At 40.0% G+C, this 21376-nt stretch overlaps 1 protein-coding gene across 20 annotated transcripts in view; it reads right to left on the bottom strand.

Moving 5' to 3' along the window:
- Window positions 1-11: 11 nt before the first annotated feature.
- Window positions 12-21376, bottom strand: part of MAGI1 (membrane associated guanylate kinase, WW and PDZ domain containing 1) — a 592830-nt gene continuing 571465 nt past the window's right edge. For 14 of the 20 annotated variants that reach the window (XM_054975185.1, XM_054975188.1, XM_054975191.1 and 11 more), the window contains 5 exons: window positions 18264-18354; window positions 18064-18124; window positions 17047-17193; window positions 7122-7260; window positions 12-2807 (listed from right to left, as the gene is read on the bottom strand). In XM_054975185.1, the coding sequence (XP_054831160.1) occupies window positions 2047-2807; window positions 7122-7260; window positions 17047-17193; window positions 18064-18124; window positions 18264-18354 (1199 nt within the window). In that variant the 3' untranslated portion in view covers window positions 12-2046. Of the gene's footprint in view, window positions 2808-4277; window positions 4367-7068; window positions 7261-17046; window positions 17194-18063; window positions 18125-18263; window positions 18355-21376 lie in introns of those variants that run through there. The other 6 variants (XM_054975196.1, XM_054975198.1, XM_054975205.1 and 3 more) reach the window with 2 other exon arrangements.

The following is a 21376-nucleotide window of genomic DNA, read 5'->3' as shown; positions in this document are numbered from 1 at the left end:
TTTATGCTTTGTATGGAAATCTTTATTTGATAATAAAAATAGCATTCACAGACTCTTTCCTTCTGAGTAGCTACATCATATACATTGTTTGTCCCAAGGAAAGAATCTTTTACTGGGTAAAGTCCACATCTAATTATAACTAATGTTATATATAAACCCGATTAAGTCAAATAAAGCTATGAACAATGTAGTATTTATATATGCATAGTGTTTTTATAAAAAGAGATTGGCCCACATTACTGCTTTTCATCAACACAGAAAAGAGCATTATGACTATAGCATACGGCAAGAAATGATAACTAAAGAACACAGACTGCACACAAGGGCCTAGGAGTCATACAGGCTGGCCCCCGCCTTGAGGAAAGGTAGGCTATTCAGACCAACAAAAACATCAGAATGACTTTGAGAGTCTCCTGTTTAAAACAGCTTTACATACCTGATTTAGTTTACATTAAAATATATTCCCCATGAATCAATTTGTTCCATTTTTTCAGAAATATAAACACTTAGCACATTCCTCACAGCTAAATTTTTGTCATAAATTCTCTTTTATACAAGGAAAAAAGGCAACAGTTTGTCATTTTCTTCAACAGGCTCTATTAATTACAATTTAAACTCTGTATACACAATGATCGGCCATCTTTTTTTTTTCTTTCTCCTTTACAGTACCATGGCAACAACAGTGATAGACTTGTAATCCTTATTTTTGTGTGGGTGTTTGTGTGTGTGTATGGAAAATATGGTGAAACAGTATACATGTACATACCAATGCACTGTAAAAAAAAAGCAGCAATTTTAGACTTTTAGTGGGCCAACAGTAACAGTAAACGTTTTGGCTCAGCTAGGCAGTAATCCATTAAAATCTCATATCCATACTACAGCAGACTTACCACACAAACTTGCCATTGGAAAAAAATATACTTTAGAAACTTATATTGGTGTTTTCCATTCTTTACAGTTAAAAGTACAGCATATCAGGTGTCAACAGCCTTAAACTCAAGTTTTCTGGATGTTGCTTCTTTTTCTTTCATCTCACATAATGAAAAATGACCACCACCCCAAACAGAAGCACAGAGAGGCAGATCCAGTTTGGCAAAAACAAAAGTAAAGTTAGTCTGACCACCAGTGACCCCACTCTTTGAAAGGAGAATTTTTCTAAAATGCATATTGATCAAGGAACCAAAATTAACATACACTTCCTGTCAGAGTAGACAACTGATAGCATTTGGGTTCCAATTTCATTCACATAGTACTAAAAGCAGAATAAGAGCCACACTGGTGCTGCCTTTGTGACATATTGTTTGGTGCTGCAGAGATAAATAAACCAGAGGATCTATCTCTTGCATGACACAAAACACAATAGAGACCAGTCCTTGGCCACTTTGCTTCCTTTTAAAGGAAACCCAAAAGTACTCACTGTTCATGGAACAAACTATAAATTCCTTAATATCTTGTGCTGTGTGGATTTGTATAAATATCCTTCATCCCAACAGAAGTCTCTTCAAAGAGTTAATATTGGCAAGACATTCCTAATTTGTAAAGAAAAAAAAAGACACAGTAGTTCTCAGTTTTTAACTGATACACCTCACCCCTTCCTCTAACTGATCATAGAGACAATCCTACGTACATCATAGCAATGAATTACAATTCCAACAAATCAGTGCGATTGGTCAAAAAATCTTTTGCCACTCATGGTTTGCTCTCAAATAACTAAGGAAAGGACAACAAAGCAACAAAAATAACCAATTAAAAAGTATGCTAATCATGGTTACTGATTATGGAAGAACACAATTTTTACAATCCTTCAGGATGAACATTTGGCAAGTATCTTTTTTAAACAAGGAATACATTGGAAAATACTTTAATGTTGTTATACACTAGGCACAACCCTTCATACATATTATCATGATCAGATTTTATTAAATTTTTTGCTCTTAGAGGCATTTGACATGAAGAACTAAAATGGATTTCAGATTTGCTACCCTCCTTCTTGTGAACTCTGAATGCTGGAAAGGCCGCAATAGTATCTTAGGCCTACAAAGCCCATTAGATACTGAGGTCAGTACTGCACTCTTTGTAGGGTCTCCGTCTTTGCTCAAAGGATTGCCTGTTATTTTTACTGGTGTCATATTTTAGAGTGCGTTCTTCCTTCTCCCTGAAGCCAACTCTGTCATCTCTACTCCTTTTGTCAGGAGACCTCTCTCTCCTCCGTTCTGGGGTCCTCTCTCTCCTCCTGTCAGTGGACTTTGCCCTCCTTTCAGAGGGTGAACTCTCTCTCTTCCTGTCTGGTGATCTTCTTTGATCCATTAGCCTCTCGAGTGACCGCCTCCTTCTGGTAGGTGAGCCATCCCTCCTGCGGGTGGGAGACCTTTCTCTTCGTCTCTCTGGAGAAAAGTCTCTCTTCTTCTCATGCCGTTCCCTTCTCTCCAAAGTATTATCAGCACTCTTTGTCCCTTCCCTCCTCTTTTCAGGAGATTTTCGTTTCTGTCCATTGATCACCACCACTCTGTCTGACTGCCGGTCTCGCCTCCCTTCTGGTGACCTGTCTTTTTTCTTGCCTGCTATGCTATTGCTGTTTTTAGAAGTTCCATTCCACGTATGGTGCTCATTGGATTGTCTGCCAAACTCTTTGCTGCCTTTTGGGTCCTTAAAATATATCCGCTTGTCTCCATGTTGTGATGATTTGTGAAGATCTGGTGGATAACTGGGATCCAATGATGAGTGTTGTCGTCTGTCAGATGGCATGTTTTTCACTTCCGATACATTTTGTGAACCTGTGGCTGGACTGTTCCTGTCACTGCAGGGGTCTGAAAGAAAGACAACAACAGAATGTTTAGTACCTGTAGCTTCAATTCTGAGTGTGACACCAGTCATTCATTCCTTAGATTTCATTAGTGACAAAAACAAACAATGGTTAAGCAGTCAGTAGGAGAATAACTGAAGCTTTGTTAATTTCAGTATAACTGAAAAGGCTGAAAGCTAGACATTAGTATTGGTGCTTGTCCTTACTAGGGCCATCTTAGGCCAAATACTGGTCCTCTCAGAATCAGAAGTGAGAGAATTTTAAGCTTTTCTAGGTTAAATTGAGAATATTTTGGACTAATAACTCCTTTAGAATTATCACCTTCAAATCTTTCTTTTCAATTTGCTGTTGCCATCTCTGGTAAAAGTTGCATTATGCGGAAAAAAGTAATCTTTTAAAAGTAAACAAACTAAACTCAAAGATGGACTCTCTCCTTGGGAAGGCTGGCTTTTATACCTAACGTTTTGGTTTTGTTTAAAGTAGCAGTAAAATAAATGTTGCTCTGTGTTTTGAATGGTGTAATCTTGCACCAGAGTGTTTTAGTCCCCCTTTTTCCAAAATAAAGAGCATACTCCTTAAACCCAATTTGTTTCAGGATATTTAGGAAGTATATTGGGGGGACAATTTTGGTTTTGCCACAATGATTTGACTTAAACACACACAATGAGGGGATGGTTGGCGGAAGGGCATGACCTGTTCTTGTTAAAGCAATGGAAAGCTGTGCAGAATGGATATTTTAAGAATACTTAAAGCTTTCTTGCTGCCACAGAGAGAGTTGACATAAGCTGAAAGATTTTTGACTGAGAAGCACAGATTCTGTGCTGGAATGAACATTACATTTTTCATATCATTTGCAATGGATGATATAAAAATGGCAAAACATTGCAATTGGGTACCTTTGAGAAGAGTAAGCATAGTACTCTTTGTTTTCTTTTCCACATGTATACATTTAAAGATTTTAAAATCAACTACTCAAGAGCTCAAAAATCTAATCAGAGGTGTTTTTAGATAAATCAAAATGACCTTAATAACAATGACTAAACCCACCAAAATTCCTCTCTTTCTCCTCCCACATGCTAAATAGTTACAAAATGTCTTCCGAGATGCAGCCTCTTTTCTTGACAAACTAGATTAGTTTTGGTTTTGTGTGGGCCATTATTTTCATGATTATTGTGTGAAAACCACATATAAGTTTCATGTTATCAACTGGCTTTTAAAAAACAAGATGGAGAACCACATTCTCTTCTTCCATAGATGCCAAGTTACTTTTGGCTTCTTGTGGCCTGTTGTAAGATTTAAAAAGAGAGACAGAGAAAGAGAGAGATACCACGTTGCTTAATGTACTTACAATTCAAGGAACTGCAGGGTGCTCAGAATGAATTGCCGTATATACAAAAGGATAGCAAAGCAGAAAGCAATGTGAGAGAATTAGGCCACAGCACAGAAACACCTAAAATTGATTTTAGCTACAAACCGTAGTTTGATTATGGCCCATAAGGTAGAAGCAAGACTCCCCGAGCTTGTCATTTCTCATACATGCAGCGATATTAGGAGGTATCATCGCTGAGGAAGGAAGAGCCCGGCACCAAGAAAAGTAGAAGAAAGAGAAAGAGAAAAGTAGAATGTTTAAATACCCTATAATAAAGAGGAAAGAAAAAATCTGCATATTTTATCTTAGAATAAAGAAAAGTTTATTTTTTTTCCAGACAGGATTGTCTAGGCATCACCCAAATATAAGGCTGCAGACACAGCAGTTGTTAAAGCAACGTATTGTAATCCATCAAGTACAAAAGGTGATTAGGTAACCCAGACAACTAAAGCATCCATTCTGAGAGAAATAGAGAGGGAAGAAGGGAGAAGAAAGACATAACTGGAACAGTAACACAGAGTATGAGAGGAAAAAACAGTTAACAATCAACAGTGACAAAAAGAAGCCCACCAAAGACCACAACATTAAAAATAAGTACAAAAATCATTACAAAAATATACAGCCTCATTAGAGAAGCGCGTTCCAATCAATTCAGAAAAATATTGGAACCTAACATTATTTTTGAAGTAACTTTGAAGTGACTGCAGTGAGAATATTGAAGAAGCCAAGCCCCCAATGTCACAAAACATATATAGCAGCAGTGCAACCCCTTTTGCTTGAAAAACGGAATTGGTTACATGATTAAAAAGTTACTGGCAGCCAAAAATCAAAAAGAGAAAAACAAACAAATAAGCCACCCTACCCCATGCCCTGGTGTTGGATATTCATCCTCAGTGCAACAGACATTCTTGGAGATGTGAAGCACTTTTTTTTTTAAAACAGGGTATATTTACGATGTTTAGCATATGATACAATACTTTACAGGCAAAGAGCATAGGAAAAGACAGTAGAAAGAACATTACACAAGTTTAGTACTGCTGAAAGACGGCCAACTGTACAACAAAAGTGTAAACACATTGGTGTAAAGTCATTTAAGAGTGTAAACTGATTTGTATAGTAGGACCTGGCCTGAATATTAGGTCCAATGTGAGGTCTTAAGCATGTTAAAAATAAAAAAATAGAGCAGTCTGCCCAAAGAAATTCATATTTCTTTATTATCATTACTACTGACAGGGAATGGAGTCATGAGCTAAGAAATGTGAGGTTTTCAGTGAAGAGCCGTTGGTCTGGTGTATATTACAGTAAGGCCTTCTGTAAATTGTGCCATCATAGCTGCCTTACAGCAATAACTTGCATTCCTTGACAAAACCATTTCCGACAAAACTAACTACACTGCACCTTCACCTGTCTACCTCAACAAATTTTCTGGCAAGCTCTGGGAGAACAATGGAAAGAACCCATTTTTGTGCTGACCTTTTTTTCAACATGTTGAAGTGAACATAAGTTGACTTTTTCCAGATGGCTTTATGTCTTGTAAACTTTTATTTATGTTATTTACAGTATGCTTTTCTCACAGAGACTTAAAGCAAATGTGGGTCCGGATCAAAACTTCGTATCAACTAATTCTATATTTTTGAGGACCAGCTGAACTGACACCTAGCCATGGATGAAGCCATTTAGAAGACCAGTTCAACTAGGTATCAACCTATGGAGAAAAATCAACTTGTGCCGACTTCAACATGCACAAACCATTTAAGAGAATATACCCTTATCAAATCATGCTTTCTTATGACTTAGGGAAAGCAGCAACAGTAGCAGCAGAGTCTGGCATCCTCCAATCTCTCTTTCATTTTTAAGGAAAAGGGAAACCAAAAAGGAGATTGGTTGGATTCTTTGTTATGTTCCCTACGGGGATAAAACGAGGAACATAGTTTATTGATATAACATTATCCCAAATATGGGGAAGCATAAAGGACATCTGTTCAATTATGTGCTTATAACTCATAACTGGCTGGAAACCAATTACAGCTGGGAAAAGCCCTACATCTAGGGCATACTTTTGAACAATTATCTCAAATAAATAAGACATAATAATACTATATACATTACTAAGCCACCCCAACCTCTACCTACTCAACTCATACACTGGTGGACAAGAGTTTTTCTTTTCATTTTTTTAATGCTGACCTAGACTCCCCTGGCAAGCAAGCAAAATGTGATCTTCTGTCATAAACACTGGAAATGGCCATTGAATTTGCTCATAGCTTACGCAGTCATGAATAAACATACATTCTAAGGGTAAAGGAGGTGGCAAGAGATGGGAAGGTGCAACTATATATATGTGTGTGTGTGTGTGTATATATATATATATATATATAATTTTTTTGTATTGCATACTTTTAAAAAATAAATTTATAAATATTTACATAAATATAAGGGGACAGTAAGAGCCCAGACACCATCTTGGAATTCATGCCTATAGATACAGACAACAGCCAAGGACAAAAGCCTAACAAAGTCTACAGCTTCAGAATGGTAACACAGGATTTCTGCATTGATCAGAAGAACGAGAGAACAATTCATCCGCTGAGAAACAGTTTGGCACAGTTCAATAAACATTCCTCGTTTGGTCGGACAGGACAGTAGGATTTTGTTTGTTTTGTCTCTAAGTTTTTGCCCCCTCTGATCACCAAAAAATACTGTTTTGAAGATGATCTTGCCTGTACACTGTGCCCCCACAAAAGTCCATAGTAGCAAGCAAAGGATGAAAATGTGTAGAGAAAATTCAGCACAAGCGAGGCAATAAACCATTTGTTGCCAAGGTTGATAAGACACTGGTGAAAAGGAGAAAAAGAGAAAAAAAAGAATCCCCGCTTCAGATCTTGAGACATATCATTCATGGAGTGATGCCAGGAGGAAGGAAAGGAATGTTTTCATAGTTTGACCCACCATATTCTGGTACAGAACCATCTCCACGTTTGAGAAACAGGCGAACTTTTCGGCCACCATTTTTGATCAGTTCTATGGCCCGAGCATGCTTCATGTTCTTTGTAGTTTCACCATTGATCTCCAAGATTTCATCACCAATCTGTCAATAAATAAGGATAAAAAACCCTATTAAGGCAAAGCTATGGAGAAAAATTAACAAGCTGGAAACAAGCTTGGATAATGGTAAATTGGGTTAATGTAAGGTCAAGAATCTGAACTCTCTCTCTCTTTCCCCTGACCAACTCAGGAACCAAGGCACATACTAACAGTATAAAATACCATATAAAATTCAGGTCAAAGAAAGGGGATAGATCTTTTAGTCAAAGGAGAGTTAGCTCTAAGAGTGAAGAGATCCCTGGTCTGGTGTGGTTAGAAACTGCCTTTAGAGACGTTAAGAGTCAGTTAAAAACTAATTATGAGTACTGATGTTTCAAGAGAAGGGGTTTGGGTACAAGAAAGAAGGTACTAGCCTTATTAAAACCAAAAGAGTAAGAGAATACTCAAAGAAAGTGTACTAGAATGATTAGGAAAACACTGGAACAAAAGCCTCTCAACTTAAAGATTTAAGTAACTGTGAAGAGCTTAAGAAACTCTCATTAGTATGCAGAGGAGTTAGCCATGTTAGTCTGTAGTAGCAAAATCAAAAAGAGTCCAGTAGCAGCTTTAAGACTTAGGCAGTTTTAGACAGAGTGGGAAAAAAAGATTCAGTCAGGGCAAGAGAGACAAGCTGTGTGCAGCCTGAGCTTGTTTATGTTGTCTGAGAGAAATAGAACCTGTGTGGAAGCCTGAACTGTGTGTTTGTGAAAGAACATTCAGTCAGAGAAAAGCAGGCAAACTGGGTGTGCGCCTGAGAAAAGATCTTACTTGTAATTGAGAGAGAAATTGAGGGCGTGGTGGCACGCGCCTGTAATCCCAGTCTAAGCACGGGAGGCTGAGGCCGGTGGATCACTTGAGGTCGGGAGTTCGGCAATGCAGTCAGCATATAACGTCAGAAGACGACTGTATCAGTGAGCTGAAAGGGTCCAGGAGAAGTGGCCCGGCTCATACTTGCGGAGCGCGAAAAGCTCCAAGGATCATAAGGATCGCACTACAAACTGTGTGTGAAGCCTGAGAGAAGATCTATGTGACTGGTTTTAAGTAAAGTAACTTTAAGAATTGAGAACTACTCTTTTGAAACCATCTAGTTTTAAAAATAATATGAAACCAATATGCTTCTGCCACAAACCCACGTCCAACTCAGACTTAGGCTGACCTTCTCCTACCCTGAGGTAAAACTTCTCCTCTTTAAGCCTATGAAGCTGTATACTGGGCTGGGAAGCCTCTGGCAGTGTAGTTGATGTTAAGCTTCAACTTTCCTTCTTGTCCCACCCTTAAGGATGATTAAAAATGGTTACCCAACCAAGTCTTAGTAGGGGACAGATCAGGGGTTTGCGTTTCCCTTCAACAGAAACTGGCACACAAGGCTTGGGGGAAGTTCAAAAGGTAACAGAAGGTTTATTTACAGTAGGTTAATGTCAAAAGGCAGGTAGGCAGATGTTTGAACTTAAGTAACAGAAAGGTTTTCATACAGCAACTTCACTGGTGTGAGGCACAAGACACTTGGTTTAACACTAGGTTGCTGGCTTCTTTCAGAGGTTGATACTGCTTCACAAAGGTTTCCCTTTTAAAGCACAGACACAGCACGACTTTCCCCCCTCTCCAGACTTATGGGTGCTCCACTGAGACAAACCCTTCCTAGATACTGGGCAGGCGTTATAGTTATGAGCTATAATCCTGTTCCTGGCACTGAAGGGGAGACTCCTCTCTACCCACTTCCTTGGCCCTCTATAATTCTCAGATCTCTTGAGTCTAAGTAGGAGTTAGTGCTGGTTTCCCCACTTTAGGCCTAGGACTAAAAGTGTTTCACAAACATTATTTCCTCTCACAGAGGATTCTCTGGCTGACTCTCTCTGGTCTAAAGCCAGGCTCCAACTCCCTTTCACTCTCTTATTTTCTCTCCCACTCCAACTGACAGCTTCCCCAACATTCCATCCCCAACGGCCATTTCAGGCTAGCGGGGGGAGGAAACATGTTAATCATAGCTCACTGACTGGAAAACTCAGCATCTGAAGCTGAGTCCATTACAGCTTCTTATAAAAATAAAAGTTTACTTTGTGTTTTCTTTATATCCCAGAGTATCTGTCATTTCTATATCCCATTCCTTTCCTCAGGGCCACATAGTACCATAACAAAGTCTGACTCTTGGGCACATTACTAAAAGGAGAAACTTAAGTTATCCTGGAATTTAATTCCTGGTGGCAGCAATCTACCAAAAGGGGGCAAGAGAAAGAAAGGGGTTGTAACAAGTGGTGGCAGAGGTGGGATATCAAACATCCTGAGGAGGAGAAAATATTTAAGTGGGATAGAATATCCTGGGAGGAAGGAACATTCTGAGAGAAAAGCATTCTGAGGGGACAGATAGCCAAGTTGACAGAGTGTTCAGTTAAATTCTATGAGGAAAATAGAACTGGTAGAAAGGAAAGAGACACAGAGAAACTAGTAGGATTTATAAGATAGAACAATCTGGTGAAGTTTAGTACAATTGTAGAAGGAAATACAATTAAAAGAGAGAAAATGGCAGAGTTTGTAGGTATGAAAAAGGAGGCTCTGATTCAGAAGTGCAGAGAGTTAAATTTACCTCATGAGGGGGAAAACGTAGAAAAACTGAGAGTTATGCTGATACAAAGCAGTGTGGAGCCTAATAGAACTGCAGGTGAAATAAACCTTGAGGGAATGTATAATCCTAGTCCAGAGATGGGCATGAACCAAAAAAAATTAACGAATCAGCAGTTCGTGGTTCGGTGCTGACGACGATCCTGAAGTTGCGAACCGCAACAAACATTTTCCGTTGCTGAAACGGTTTGTGGTTCACAGTTCGTGGGCACCAGAATGGCCCCCATTGCACTTACAGAGCCCATATTCATAGGGAGTGTGTAGCAGACTCTCCTCCAGCCAGCAGCCAAGTTTGGTCAAGATTGCAATAGGGATCTTGGAGTTATACCCTCTCCAATCCGAGGCTCCCAGGAAACCCCCCACTCAATACAGGACCACTAATATGAGCCCTCAGCCGAGGTGCCCACTCAGCTTGGCCCCAGGGCCTGGCAGCAGCCCTGGCACCAGAGGGAGGGAGGGACTAGAGCCATAGCCCACCACTCCCACAGACCTAACCAGATTAGGCACTGATCAATAATAATCAATGTGAGCTCTCAGCCGAGGTGCCCACTGAGCTTGGCCCCAGAGCCAGGCAGCAGCCCTGGAACCAGAGGAGATAGATGCCTATCCCCAAAATCCAAGCTCAATTAAACTCTCTCTGTCTCTCTCCCTAAAGGCTAGCAAGTAGCAGGCAAGAGCTCTGTCCCACTCTACTGCTCGCTGAAAGTGAAACCGGAACTGGGAGCGCAGTGCTTTTTGTAAGCTGAGGTCCCATAGAGCAACGCTGGAGGTCTGTGTTTGGCCATCAGAGCTGCCTATCAGGGTTTGCAGGGATGAGATTGGAGTGCCCATTGCTACAGAACACCCCCTCCCCCTCCCTCCCCCAGGTGTCTTCTCCCAACTTGTAACTGCTTTGCAGCTCCATGGTTGGAAGGAAGACCTGCCGATCAAGGTAAGCTTGGCTTCCATTCAGGTTTCCAGGGCGACAGAAGGAGCGCAGACAGCGTTCAGGCATTCCCCTGGCTCCATTTCCAGGGGAATTGCTTGATGGTGCCTGACTGTCTGGCTTCCCGAACTGCGGCCAAACACACCGAACCAGGCTTCTTTCAAACGCTGGTTCGTTGGCCGTGGACAATCATAAACTGCAGGATCGCGATAGCCAATTTCATGGGTTTTTGAAGTTCGTAATGCGGTTCGTGTCCATCTCTATCCAGAATATTTAGAGTTTCTGAGAGAACAAAAACAGTTTGAGAAGGAAAAGTGGAATGAACAAAAGCAGCTTGAAAAGGAAAAGTTGAAAGCTGAAGCAGAACATAGAATTCTCGAAATCGAACAAAAACCGTTTGAGAGGGAAAAGTGGAAAGCTGAAATGGAACTTCGAGTTCAAGAGATGGAAAGACAAACCAATTTGGAAGCAGAAAGATTACAATTAGAAAGAGGGACTTAAGAATGAGGGCAAAGAGGAGGGAAACCCTGAACACAGAGCTGATTTTCCTTGAGTTACCCCAAAAGATTTTCTGATGTATGTGTCAGGAGAAGATCCACAAATCTTCCTGTCAACTTTTGAAAGATCTGCTCAGAACTGGGGAATACCAGAGACACAATATATGAAGTATTTACCCAGCTTAATTAGAGGGGAATTGGCTGAGATCTACAACACATTTCCCTCAGATAAAACTGTTGTTTATGCCGAAAACAAAGAGGCAGTATATGACAGATTTAGGCTAGGTGCTGATGACTTCAGAAAGAAGTTTAGAAGCCTAGTACCTCAGAAAGAGAAGTAATTCAAGTCTTTTAGTGCTAAACTAACAGACTATTTTGATAAGTGGATTTCATCTGCCAAAGCTAACTCTAAAGAGGGAATAAGGGATCCAATGATTTTGGATCAGTTTTTATTTCAATTTCCCTCAGAGATCAGACTTCTGGTTAAAGATAAGCTTCCAGAGAATGTCAACCAAGCATCAGAATGGGCAGATAGATACTTAATAGAGGAGGTTGGGATTGCCACGAAAAGAAAGACTATTCTTATAAACCAGAGTTTAAATCAAGAAGAGGACAAGAGGTAGAAAGGAAAGGAACATATGAGAGAGCTGAGATTACAAAAACTCAGGATAAAAATATAGAAAGAAACCAAGATGGATACTGGAAAGATAGAAGATGTTTTGTATGTGGTCTGAAAGGGCATTTAGCTTACAAATGTCTAAAGAATGAACCCAAGCAAACAACATTTGAGCATGTATGGAGGGTTACTAGAACTAACTTAGAGAACAAGGAAGAACAGGCTAGACACTCCAGCAGCTCAACAAACACAAATGAAACATCCAGTAAAAACACTACCTTACCCATAGACACCGAAGAAACAGTTTACTTGTGTAGGGTAAAGATACAGTTGCTCACGATACTAAATTGAGAGAGGTGGTACAAATAAATGGGAGAGATACTTTAGCCATTCTAGACACAGGAGCCTCAGTAACACCGGTCAGGGAGGATTTAGTTGATAAGAAAAACCTGATTCCAGATAAGCAAATATCCTTGCAAGGTGTGTGGGGAAATTCTACAAGGGTGCCACTAGTGCAGCTAAAAATTAACTGGTGAGGAAAAGAAGAATATTTCCCTGTAGCAGTTATTAAATAACAGAAAATACCAGTAATATTGGGAAGAGATGTAATGGGAACAAAGGCAAGAATTCAAATATGCACTGACTTCAATGATTTTCTACAAGTTGGACCAAGGCTAGCAGAAAACAGGCCCCTAGGTATCTTAGCAACAGACACAATTGATACATTGCAGGAGGAAAAAAGAGAGACTCTGACTCCTGTTAGTACTGCTGAAATGTCACAAGGAAAAGGAGGAGGCATAAATACAAACTCTGAGGAGTTTAAAAAAGAAATTATGACAGATCCTGAGTTAAAGGACATAAGAGAGAAGGCTAGTCAGAATGAGATGAACACAGAAACAGACATTTTTGTGTGAGAAAATGAGCTGTTACAGAAAAGGGTTACCAACCTAAAGATAACTTGTGGAAAAATAGATACTTTAGTGCAAGAAAACTCCAATCTGGATATAGAAAATAGAAAGCTGAAAAAGACTTTAGATAGCCAGAAAAACCTCAGCTTTCAGTTAGAGTCCTTAAAGAAACAGAATACACAAACTGATGAAGAGAATTTAGAACTCAGAAGAACAGCTGAATCTTTGAAGAATATAAACATCAAGATGGCTCAGTTACAATTAGAAAACAAAGAACTGGAAAGTGAGAAACAACAGTTTTAGAATAATCTGGAGCTTATGAAAACGTCTTTTAAGAAGGTTGAACGTTTAGAAGTCAGTTACGATGGCTTGGATACAGAAAACCAAAGGCTGCAAAAAGCCCTAGTAAACAGCAACAAAAAGATTCAGCATTTAGAAATGGTGATTTATTTTGCCGTTGTTGCCTTTTTAATTGTCTTTCTACTAATATACAGGAGCTATCAGTCAGTTAGAAATAGACTTTATGTTGGAAGAGAGAAACAACTTGTTAGTAAAGTTGCTGAACTGGTTGAAGACAAATGTAAAGTATTAGAAAAGCTCAGCATGTGCAAAAAAGAGTATAAAGAGTTAGAAAACTCCTTGAAGGATGCTAGCCTTCTAAATGAATCAACCAGTGTATCAAACATGAAGGCAGTATGTAAAGAACTGAGTAGCTCAAACCCTGTTCTCAAGAAGGAAATAGACAGTTTAGGAAAAGAACTGGAAGAAGAGAAGTCTAAACGATCACAACAAGCTGACTTGATGTCTGAAATGCAGAGAAGAATGGAGTCTTTAGAAAATGAAACTATCAATTTATCAGCAAATAGCAGAAGCTAAAATCACATTAAAAGTATACTATATTAACAGAGAGCGGAACTACTCCTCAGTGCAGAAAGAATGTCTAGGAATAGTGTGGGCTTTAAACAAGTTGCGAAGTTACATATGGGGACAAGAATTCACTCTACTAATGGACCATCATTCTTTGACATGGCTTCAATCAATGAAAAATACCAATACAGAATGATAAAGGTGGTCTTGGTACATTCAGGAATTTAATATTAATATCCAGTACATCAAAGGCAAAGATAATGTAGTAGTCGATGACTTATCCAGATGTGAAACCAGTCTAGAATAGACTATGGATAGAGAAACGTCCAGAAGAAGCAAACAATGACCTAGTAGAGAAGGCCAAAGCTGAGATGACCTCAGTCCAGTGGTGGAACATCCCAGAGAGGAAGATGACCTCAGCCCAGCAGTGGAGCATCCCAGAAAGGAAGATGACCTCAGCCCAGCAGTAGAACGTCCCCAGAGTAAGATGACACCCCAGCAGAGAAGGAACGCAAGTTAAAGACATCAAAGCCTTTAAACTAAACTCACAGAAGAGTAAGAAATGGACTTAACAGGAACTACAGAGACAATAAAACATTCCCTAAGTCAGAGGAAGCTGCACACAACTCTTCTGAATAAGAGATGTGTTCTACTTAAGGACAAGGGCTGGGGGGGAATTGTAATGATTTTAAGTAAATGCATGTATGTGTCTTTAAATACTTGGTGTGGTATACATGAAGAGTGGGGGTGAAAGAAAGGGGTGAGTGAGTGATATGATTGGTTGATGACTGAGAGTGTGGGCAGAGTGAATGCAGTTTTTAGTTACTGAGGGAGAGAAAAGATTTAGTCAGGGCAAGCGAGGCAAGCTGTGTGCAGCCTTAGCATGTTTAAACATTTCTCAGAAAAATATATAGTCTGGTATTAGCAGGCAAGCTGTGTGCAGCCTGAGTATTTTTTAAGCAGTTCTGAGAGAAATGTAATGTATGTGGAAACCTGAAATGTGTGTTTGTGAAAGAATATTCAGAGAAAAGCAGGCAAACTGTGCGTGCGCCTGAGAAAAGGTCTTACTTGTAATTGAGAGAGAAATTAATATCAAAAGCAGACATGCCTGTGGAAAGCTAACATCTTGGGAAGAAGATTAAACTAAGGTATGACCACATAGTTTCCAACAGTCTCATTTTAATCTGCAGTTTCCATACATAGGCGTTTTAAGCCCTAGTAAAAATATACAAAAATATGTTACCATTTATACCAAAATAATGGAAATGGAATATACAAAACACTTCACCTAACACATGAACATTCACGATCCACAGTGACTTAAGTAGAGTTGCATTATTATATCACAGCTCTTCTGCACAATTGCTGGCGGCAAAAATTGCAGTCTCTGAAAAATGCTTTATTACATTGCATTGTGCCTGAAAAACCAACTCCAGAGCCCATTTTGAATAGCATAGGTGTGTGGTATTAAAGCATCTCTCAAGGCCTTTTCCAGGAAATTGCACTTCTGCCCTCACATATTCCATTTCTAAGCATAGAAAACTTTCTCAAATCCTATCTTCTATGATACATTTTCTTTCCTCTTCTAGCTTCATTTGTTATTTTTTAAACTCATGTTTCCTTCCTGAGGCAGAAGCATAAAGTATATTACAACAAACCCTATCCACTGTGTACAGTTCTGGCCATCCCATCTCAAAAAGCTTATCAGATAATTGGAAAAGGTGTTGAAAGTGGAAACCAAAATTATTAAGGTAGTAGAGAACCCTTTGAAGAAAACCGAGAGTTTGGTGCTTTTGTTTGGGAAAAAGACAACTGAAAGGGAAATTTATAAATTAAGCATGGTGAGAGAAATTGGATAGAGGGAACCTTTTCTCTCTCCCAAAATCCCAATGAAGTTGTGGACCACGACAGAATAACATGAGTATTTTATACTACATTAGGGATGTACACTTCAAAAATGGTATTATTCATATTCTAATTTGAAGAATGGTTTCCATATTAGTATTTTGGATTATTTGGGTCTCCAATATTGTTTTGGGATTTCAGTTTTTGTAAATCTGAAATTTTGGGGGTATATCATTCACTTTGAAGGGACATTTTCCAGGTGGCTGTTTTTCAACCATATGGCATGAAATTTGCTGGGATTCTAGTCCTGCCTGTACCCTAAAGACCCCTCAAAGGAGGAGGGGGGTCTGTAGTGGACAGGAAGGACTAGGTTCTCTACCATTTTGGCAGAATTTGCACAAAAAATACTACCTAGCCCCCTGGTGGTTTCTCCCATAGGGAATAATGGAGCAGAATATATTCAGATTCCCAAATAAAACCCAAATCTCCATACTATATCAGTATTTTTGGACCCAAATATCAGGAATACCAAATATATAAAGTGTTCCAGATAGATGGGTCTGAATAATACAAGTATTTTTTAGTGCACTGCCATACACTTCTTTCCTATGTACTTACTATAAAATTTGTTTAATAAACTGTTTCTTGTTCACTTTCCCTGGATTCTTCATGACTTAAATTTGGCCATACATTAGGGCATGTCCTTACTAAAGAGGGGATTGCATGAGGGTGCTCTGGACTCTTTCTTGTAAAGCTCTAGAACCAGAGTAGTGGCAGTCAGTTAAGGTCCTTGCCTGCTCTGGGCGTGAATGGGGCACCAGGAAAAGAGTGAGTGTGGAAGGAGAGAAGGATCCCTGGAACAGACAGCCCATCAGTGGCAAAAGTGCTTGGCTCACCCCCATTCTGTGATACATATTAAAGGCAAGCTGCCACATTCTATATCATCTTGGAATGCTTCGCCCATCTAGTACAGCATTAGGGTTATTCTTATGTTTTGAAAACATAACACACTTGAAAAATCGCAGTCCATAAAATGACCTTAAATTCCTACCATAGATTCAAATTTAACATCATTTGTTTATAAAGTCCTACACAACCCTTAACTCACAACTATACAACAAAATTACGGAATTATGCCATTAGTATGGCCAACCGGTCACAGGACAGATACAACACTGACTTGGCTCAGAGACATTGCAGACAAGATCACATTATGAACTCTTTTATTTCAAAAGGTTTAATGAGATTCTATACTGATCACATGACAAGTTTTTCTCAAAAACTTGGGGGAATTATGGGATGGGCAAATGATACCATGAGAGGAACTATATTCAGAGAAAAAATAGGTCACCATTGTGTACATTTCCATGCCCTGAGTCTTGCACTTCTAAGCACAACACTTCATTCAATGTGCATTAATATGATATTGTGTCCCATTTAAAATGTTTTTTTTTTCAAAAAAAAGCAGAACATGAAAAATTCTTCAATTAAAAATTTTATCTGAGGCCAGACGTACCCTCATTTTTCCACATCTCTCAGCAGGACCATCCTCCGCTAACCGCAACACATAGAGATCCATATTATATTCTCGGCCGCCTCGCAGACTAAAGCCAAAACCTTTGGCTCCTCTTTCAAGTTCAACTGTGTAAAAATCCTGTTCTGGCTAGAGTAGGGTGGGGAAAACAAGAAGAAAAAATTTGCAGCCGATGTCTTCCAACCTTCAACATTATTTTTTAAATTAATATGAGCAATTATCAGGGTTATTTCCACTCCTTTACTTGTTCTTAAAGAACCTAGTTAAGAAGAATGGATAATGATTTATTTGGAAAACATTTACAGTGCAATCCTATGGAGAGTTACTCCAATCTAAGGCTATTGACTTCAATGGGCTTAGACTGGTGTAACTCTGCATAGGATTGCACTGTTAGTATTAAAAGTCATTAAGTCTTCTTTTGACAGACTAACTGATACAGTTATATATTCATGTTTTATAATTATTGCCATGTTATTTATTGACATAAAGGATAACTAACAAAACACAGAAAATATCCTCAGCCTTTATCCTTTCCTCTAGTAAGCTAGCATGCACAGAAAGGAATCACTCTTGTTTCTATGGTAATTGCCAGCAGGAGAAGTCACAGATGTGTGAGGCATTAACAGACAATGTAATAGGAACAAGGACACCTGCAGCACAGATAACTGGAGAGCCACTTCACTACACTGCTTTCTTACTTTCTTAATGTACAGTTTGGAACACAATTTACTTCCAGGGCAAGCCTGAAACAATCCATGCCTGCAAATGCACCATAAATATTATTTTCACAAAATATCTGCTGCCTTGGATTTTAGTGATGCAGCTGTCTACAATAAAGTATCTTTCAAACTGCAGCATCACCACAAGGTACTCATTGATCTCCATTTCTCAAACAGATGGGAAAGAAGGAACAGAGCCCGCCATAGTACACATTTCTTCCTGGAAAGCAAGCTGCAATCTATGAGCTAAAATGGAGCACAGGTGAAAAGAATTCCTTACCTGTGAAGCTGGGGGCGGCTTGAAATCAAACTGGGACTCCTGCTTTGGTTTTGTGTTGTTCCTGTTTAGTTTAGAAAGGGATAGGGGAAAGAAGGCAAGAAGCAGAAGAAAAACTATGAGTTTTATTGGAAACGAAGATAGCTGGAAAGTAACAAGAAACCCCCCACATTAACACACACAGAAAAACAATACAAGCTGACCTGGTCTCCTGTGGCATTTGCTGAGGAGTATGCGTGGTTGTAATTGTAGCAATTTTTTCTGCATTGGTTAATAAAGTAGCATTGGAGGATTCTGCAAAATAAAATGATACTATTTGTGAGGCACACTGTTCTTGTAATCAGAGTTCACCTGCAGATTCTCGTGGGCTGAAGCATCCCATTCGAAGGTACCAAATACATTTTTAAACAACATAACACTCAAGAAGGCTTTGTTCTAGCTCACATTTTGGAAATTCATTAACAGAAAGGGGATCATATAAGTAAGTGGTAGTTAAGTATTTATTGAACATCCACCGTAGGTTCCCGGCGCCCGGGACAACCCAAGTTTGGTCGCCCCTGCGCAAGCGTGCGCGCAGCACGCACATGGTGCTGCGTGATGTCACTTTGTGATGTCATCACGCAGGGCGGCATGCCGCCAGCAGAGCGGCGGCAGCGCCGGCGGCTGAGAGGCCGCCTGCACCACTCGCCTGTCCTGCTGAGGGGGCAGCTGGCTTGCCTCGCGCTTCCTGTCCTGCGGGGCAGGCAAATGGCATGGGTGGCCTCCCAGCCCTCCGTGCCACTCACTTGCCCAGCAGGACAGGGAGCGAGGGGCAAGCTGGCCGCCCCCTCAGCCGGGCAGGCGAATGGCACAGAGAGCTGGGAGGTCACCCGCGCCATTCGCCTGCCCAGCAGGACAGGGAGCGTGTGGCAAGCCGGACACCCCCTCAGCAGGACAGGTGAGTGGCGCGGGCGGCCTCCCAGCTCTCCGTGCCATTCACCTGCCTGTCTGAGGGGGCAGCCAGCTTGCCGTGCGCTCCCTGTCCTGCTGAGCAGGTGAATGGCACGGACGGCCGCTCAGCCGCCCGCGCTGCCGCCGGTGTGCTCCTGGCGGCTGGCGGCTGTGCCTGGTGCCCCCTCTTTGGCGGTGCTGGGGGCAGACTACCCCCCTGCCCCCCTCGATCCGGCCCTGCATCCAAACAGTAGAGTGACTGCCTACAACATTTATCATATAAGAAAGGCTTACAAAATAACAATGTGTCTATGAAAGTAAATTATACTGGCATTTCCCCTTTTTCCATAGTAGCTGTCAAGGCACAATTGCATGGAACAGCAATTCTAGAATTAAGGACTGGATGTGAGGATTGTATGTTACTTTTATAGCTCTTTATTGTTTAGGATTTCCTTAACTTGCTTCTTTACTGTCCATCCCTATCCTCCTTACAATACAACCTGTTTAACAACAAACTATAGTGTAGTTCACACTATTTTTCATTATTCTTTTAAAAAGAAAAGAAAACCTAGACCTTTTGGATGCAAGAAAAGTCTTGAGACAGTACAACATATCAAAAGAATATATTTCATTTGCACCACTATGCTTTAATTCAACAATAACAACATTCAATTTATATGCCATCCTTCAGGACAACTTAACACCCACTCAGAGCGATTTACAAAGTATGTTATTATTAATCCCACAACAATCACCCTGTGAGATTGGTGGGGCTGAGAGAACTCTGGAAGAGCTGTGACTGATCCAAGGACACCCAGCTGGCGTCAAGTGGAAGAGTGGGGAATCAAACCTGGTTCTCCAGATTAGAGTCCCGTCACTCTTAACCACTACGCCAAACTGGGTCTCTCTTTAATTTCACAATTTAACTAGAAAGGGCAAGGAATTGTTTTCTAAAAATAAGATACAACTCCTAATGAGGGCTGAGACCAATATCCTCTTATTTTGATATTAATTTCTATAGTGGCCCACAGATTGGAAACGCTCAATCTACATTCCACTTCCGAAAAAAGGGAATGCCAAAAAGTGCAGCAACTACTGGACCATCACATTAATTTCTCATGCAAGCAAAGTGATGATCAAAATTCTACAGCAAAGACTCTTACCATATATGGAATGAGAATTCCAGCTGTTAAAAGCTGGATTTTTTATTGCATTTTAATTGTATTTTTAATATGTTGGTATCCGCCCTGAGCCCGCTTGCGGGGAGGGCAGAATACAAATTTGAAATAAATAAAAAAGAAAAAAGGAAGAGGCACTAGAGATCACTTTGCAAATTTATGATGGCTAATAGATATTAGGGAATTTCAGAAGAAAATCAGCCTGTGTTTTATAGATTGGAGTGGTGGTGAGTGCCCTCAAGTCAGAGTTGACTTATGGTGACTGCTGGGGTTGTCATGGCAAGAGACTAACAAAAGTGCTTTGCCATGGCCTGCCTCTGCAACCCTGGTCTTAGTTGGAGGTCTCCCATCCAATTATTAACCAATGCCAAACCTGCTTAGCTTCTGAGCTCTGATGAGATCAGATTCACCTGGGCTATCCAGTTTAGGGCATTTTATAGATTACAGCAAAGCTTTTGACTGTGTAGATCATGAAAAGCTATGGATGATGTTAACAGAAATAAGTATGCTACAACATCTGATTGTGTTGATGCACGACCTACACTCTGGACAAGAGGCTACTGTCAGAATAGAATATGGGAATAAAGAATGGTTTCCATTTGGCAAAGGTGTCAGACAAGGATGCATATTATCTTCCTACCTTTTCAACCTCTATGCAGAACATATCATAAGGAAAGCTGGAATAAATCTAGAAGAAGGTGGAGTGAAAATTGGTGGAAGGAACATTAACAATTTGAGATATGCAGATGACACTACGTTACTGGCAGAAAATAGTGAGAACTTAAAGTGATTACTAAAGAAGGTAAAAGAAGAAAGTGCCAAAGTAGGATTACAGCTGAACATCAAGAAGACAAAAGTAATAACTATGGAGGTATTAGAAAATTTTAAAGTTGACAGTGAGGAAATTGAAATGGTTAAAGATTTTCTATTCCTTGGTTCAATCAACCAAAAGGGATACTGCAACCACGACATCAGAAGGAGACTGAAACTTGGAAGAACAGCCATGAAGGAACTTGAAAAGGGCCTTAAGGATAAGGTTGTCTCTTTGGGAACCAAGATAAAGATAATCCAAACTATGGTATTCCTCATTATTATGTACGAATGTGAAAGCTGGATGGTGAAGAAAGCTGACGGGAAGAAAATTGATTCATTTAAAATGTGGTGCTGGAGGAGAGTTTTATGGATACCATGGATGGCTAAAGAAACAA

Source organism: Eublepharis macularius, chromosome 4 (genome assembly GCF_028583425.1).
Source record: "Eublepharis macularius isolate TG4126 chromosome 4, MPM_Emac_v1.0, whole genome shotgun sequence".
NCBI lineage: Eukaryota > Metazoa > Chordata > Lepidosauria > Squamata > Eublepharidae > Eublepharis > Eublepharis macularius.
The sequence above is the reverse complement of the archived record's forward strand: the minus strand, read 5'-3'. Positions and strand labels throughout refer to the sequence as shown.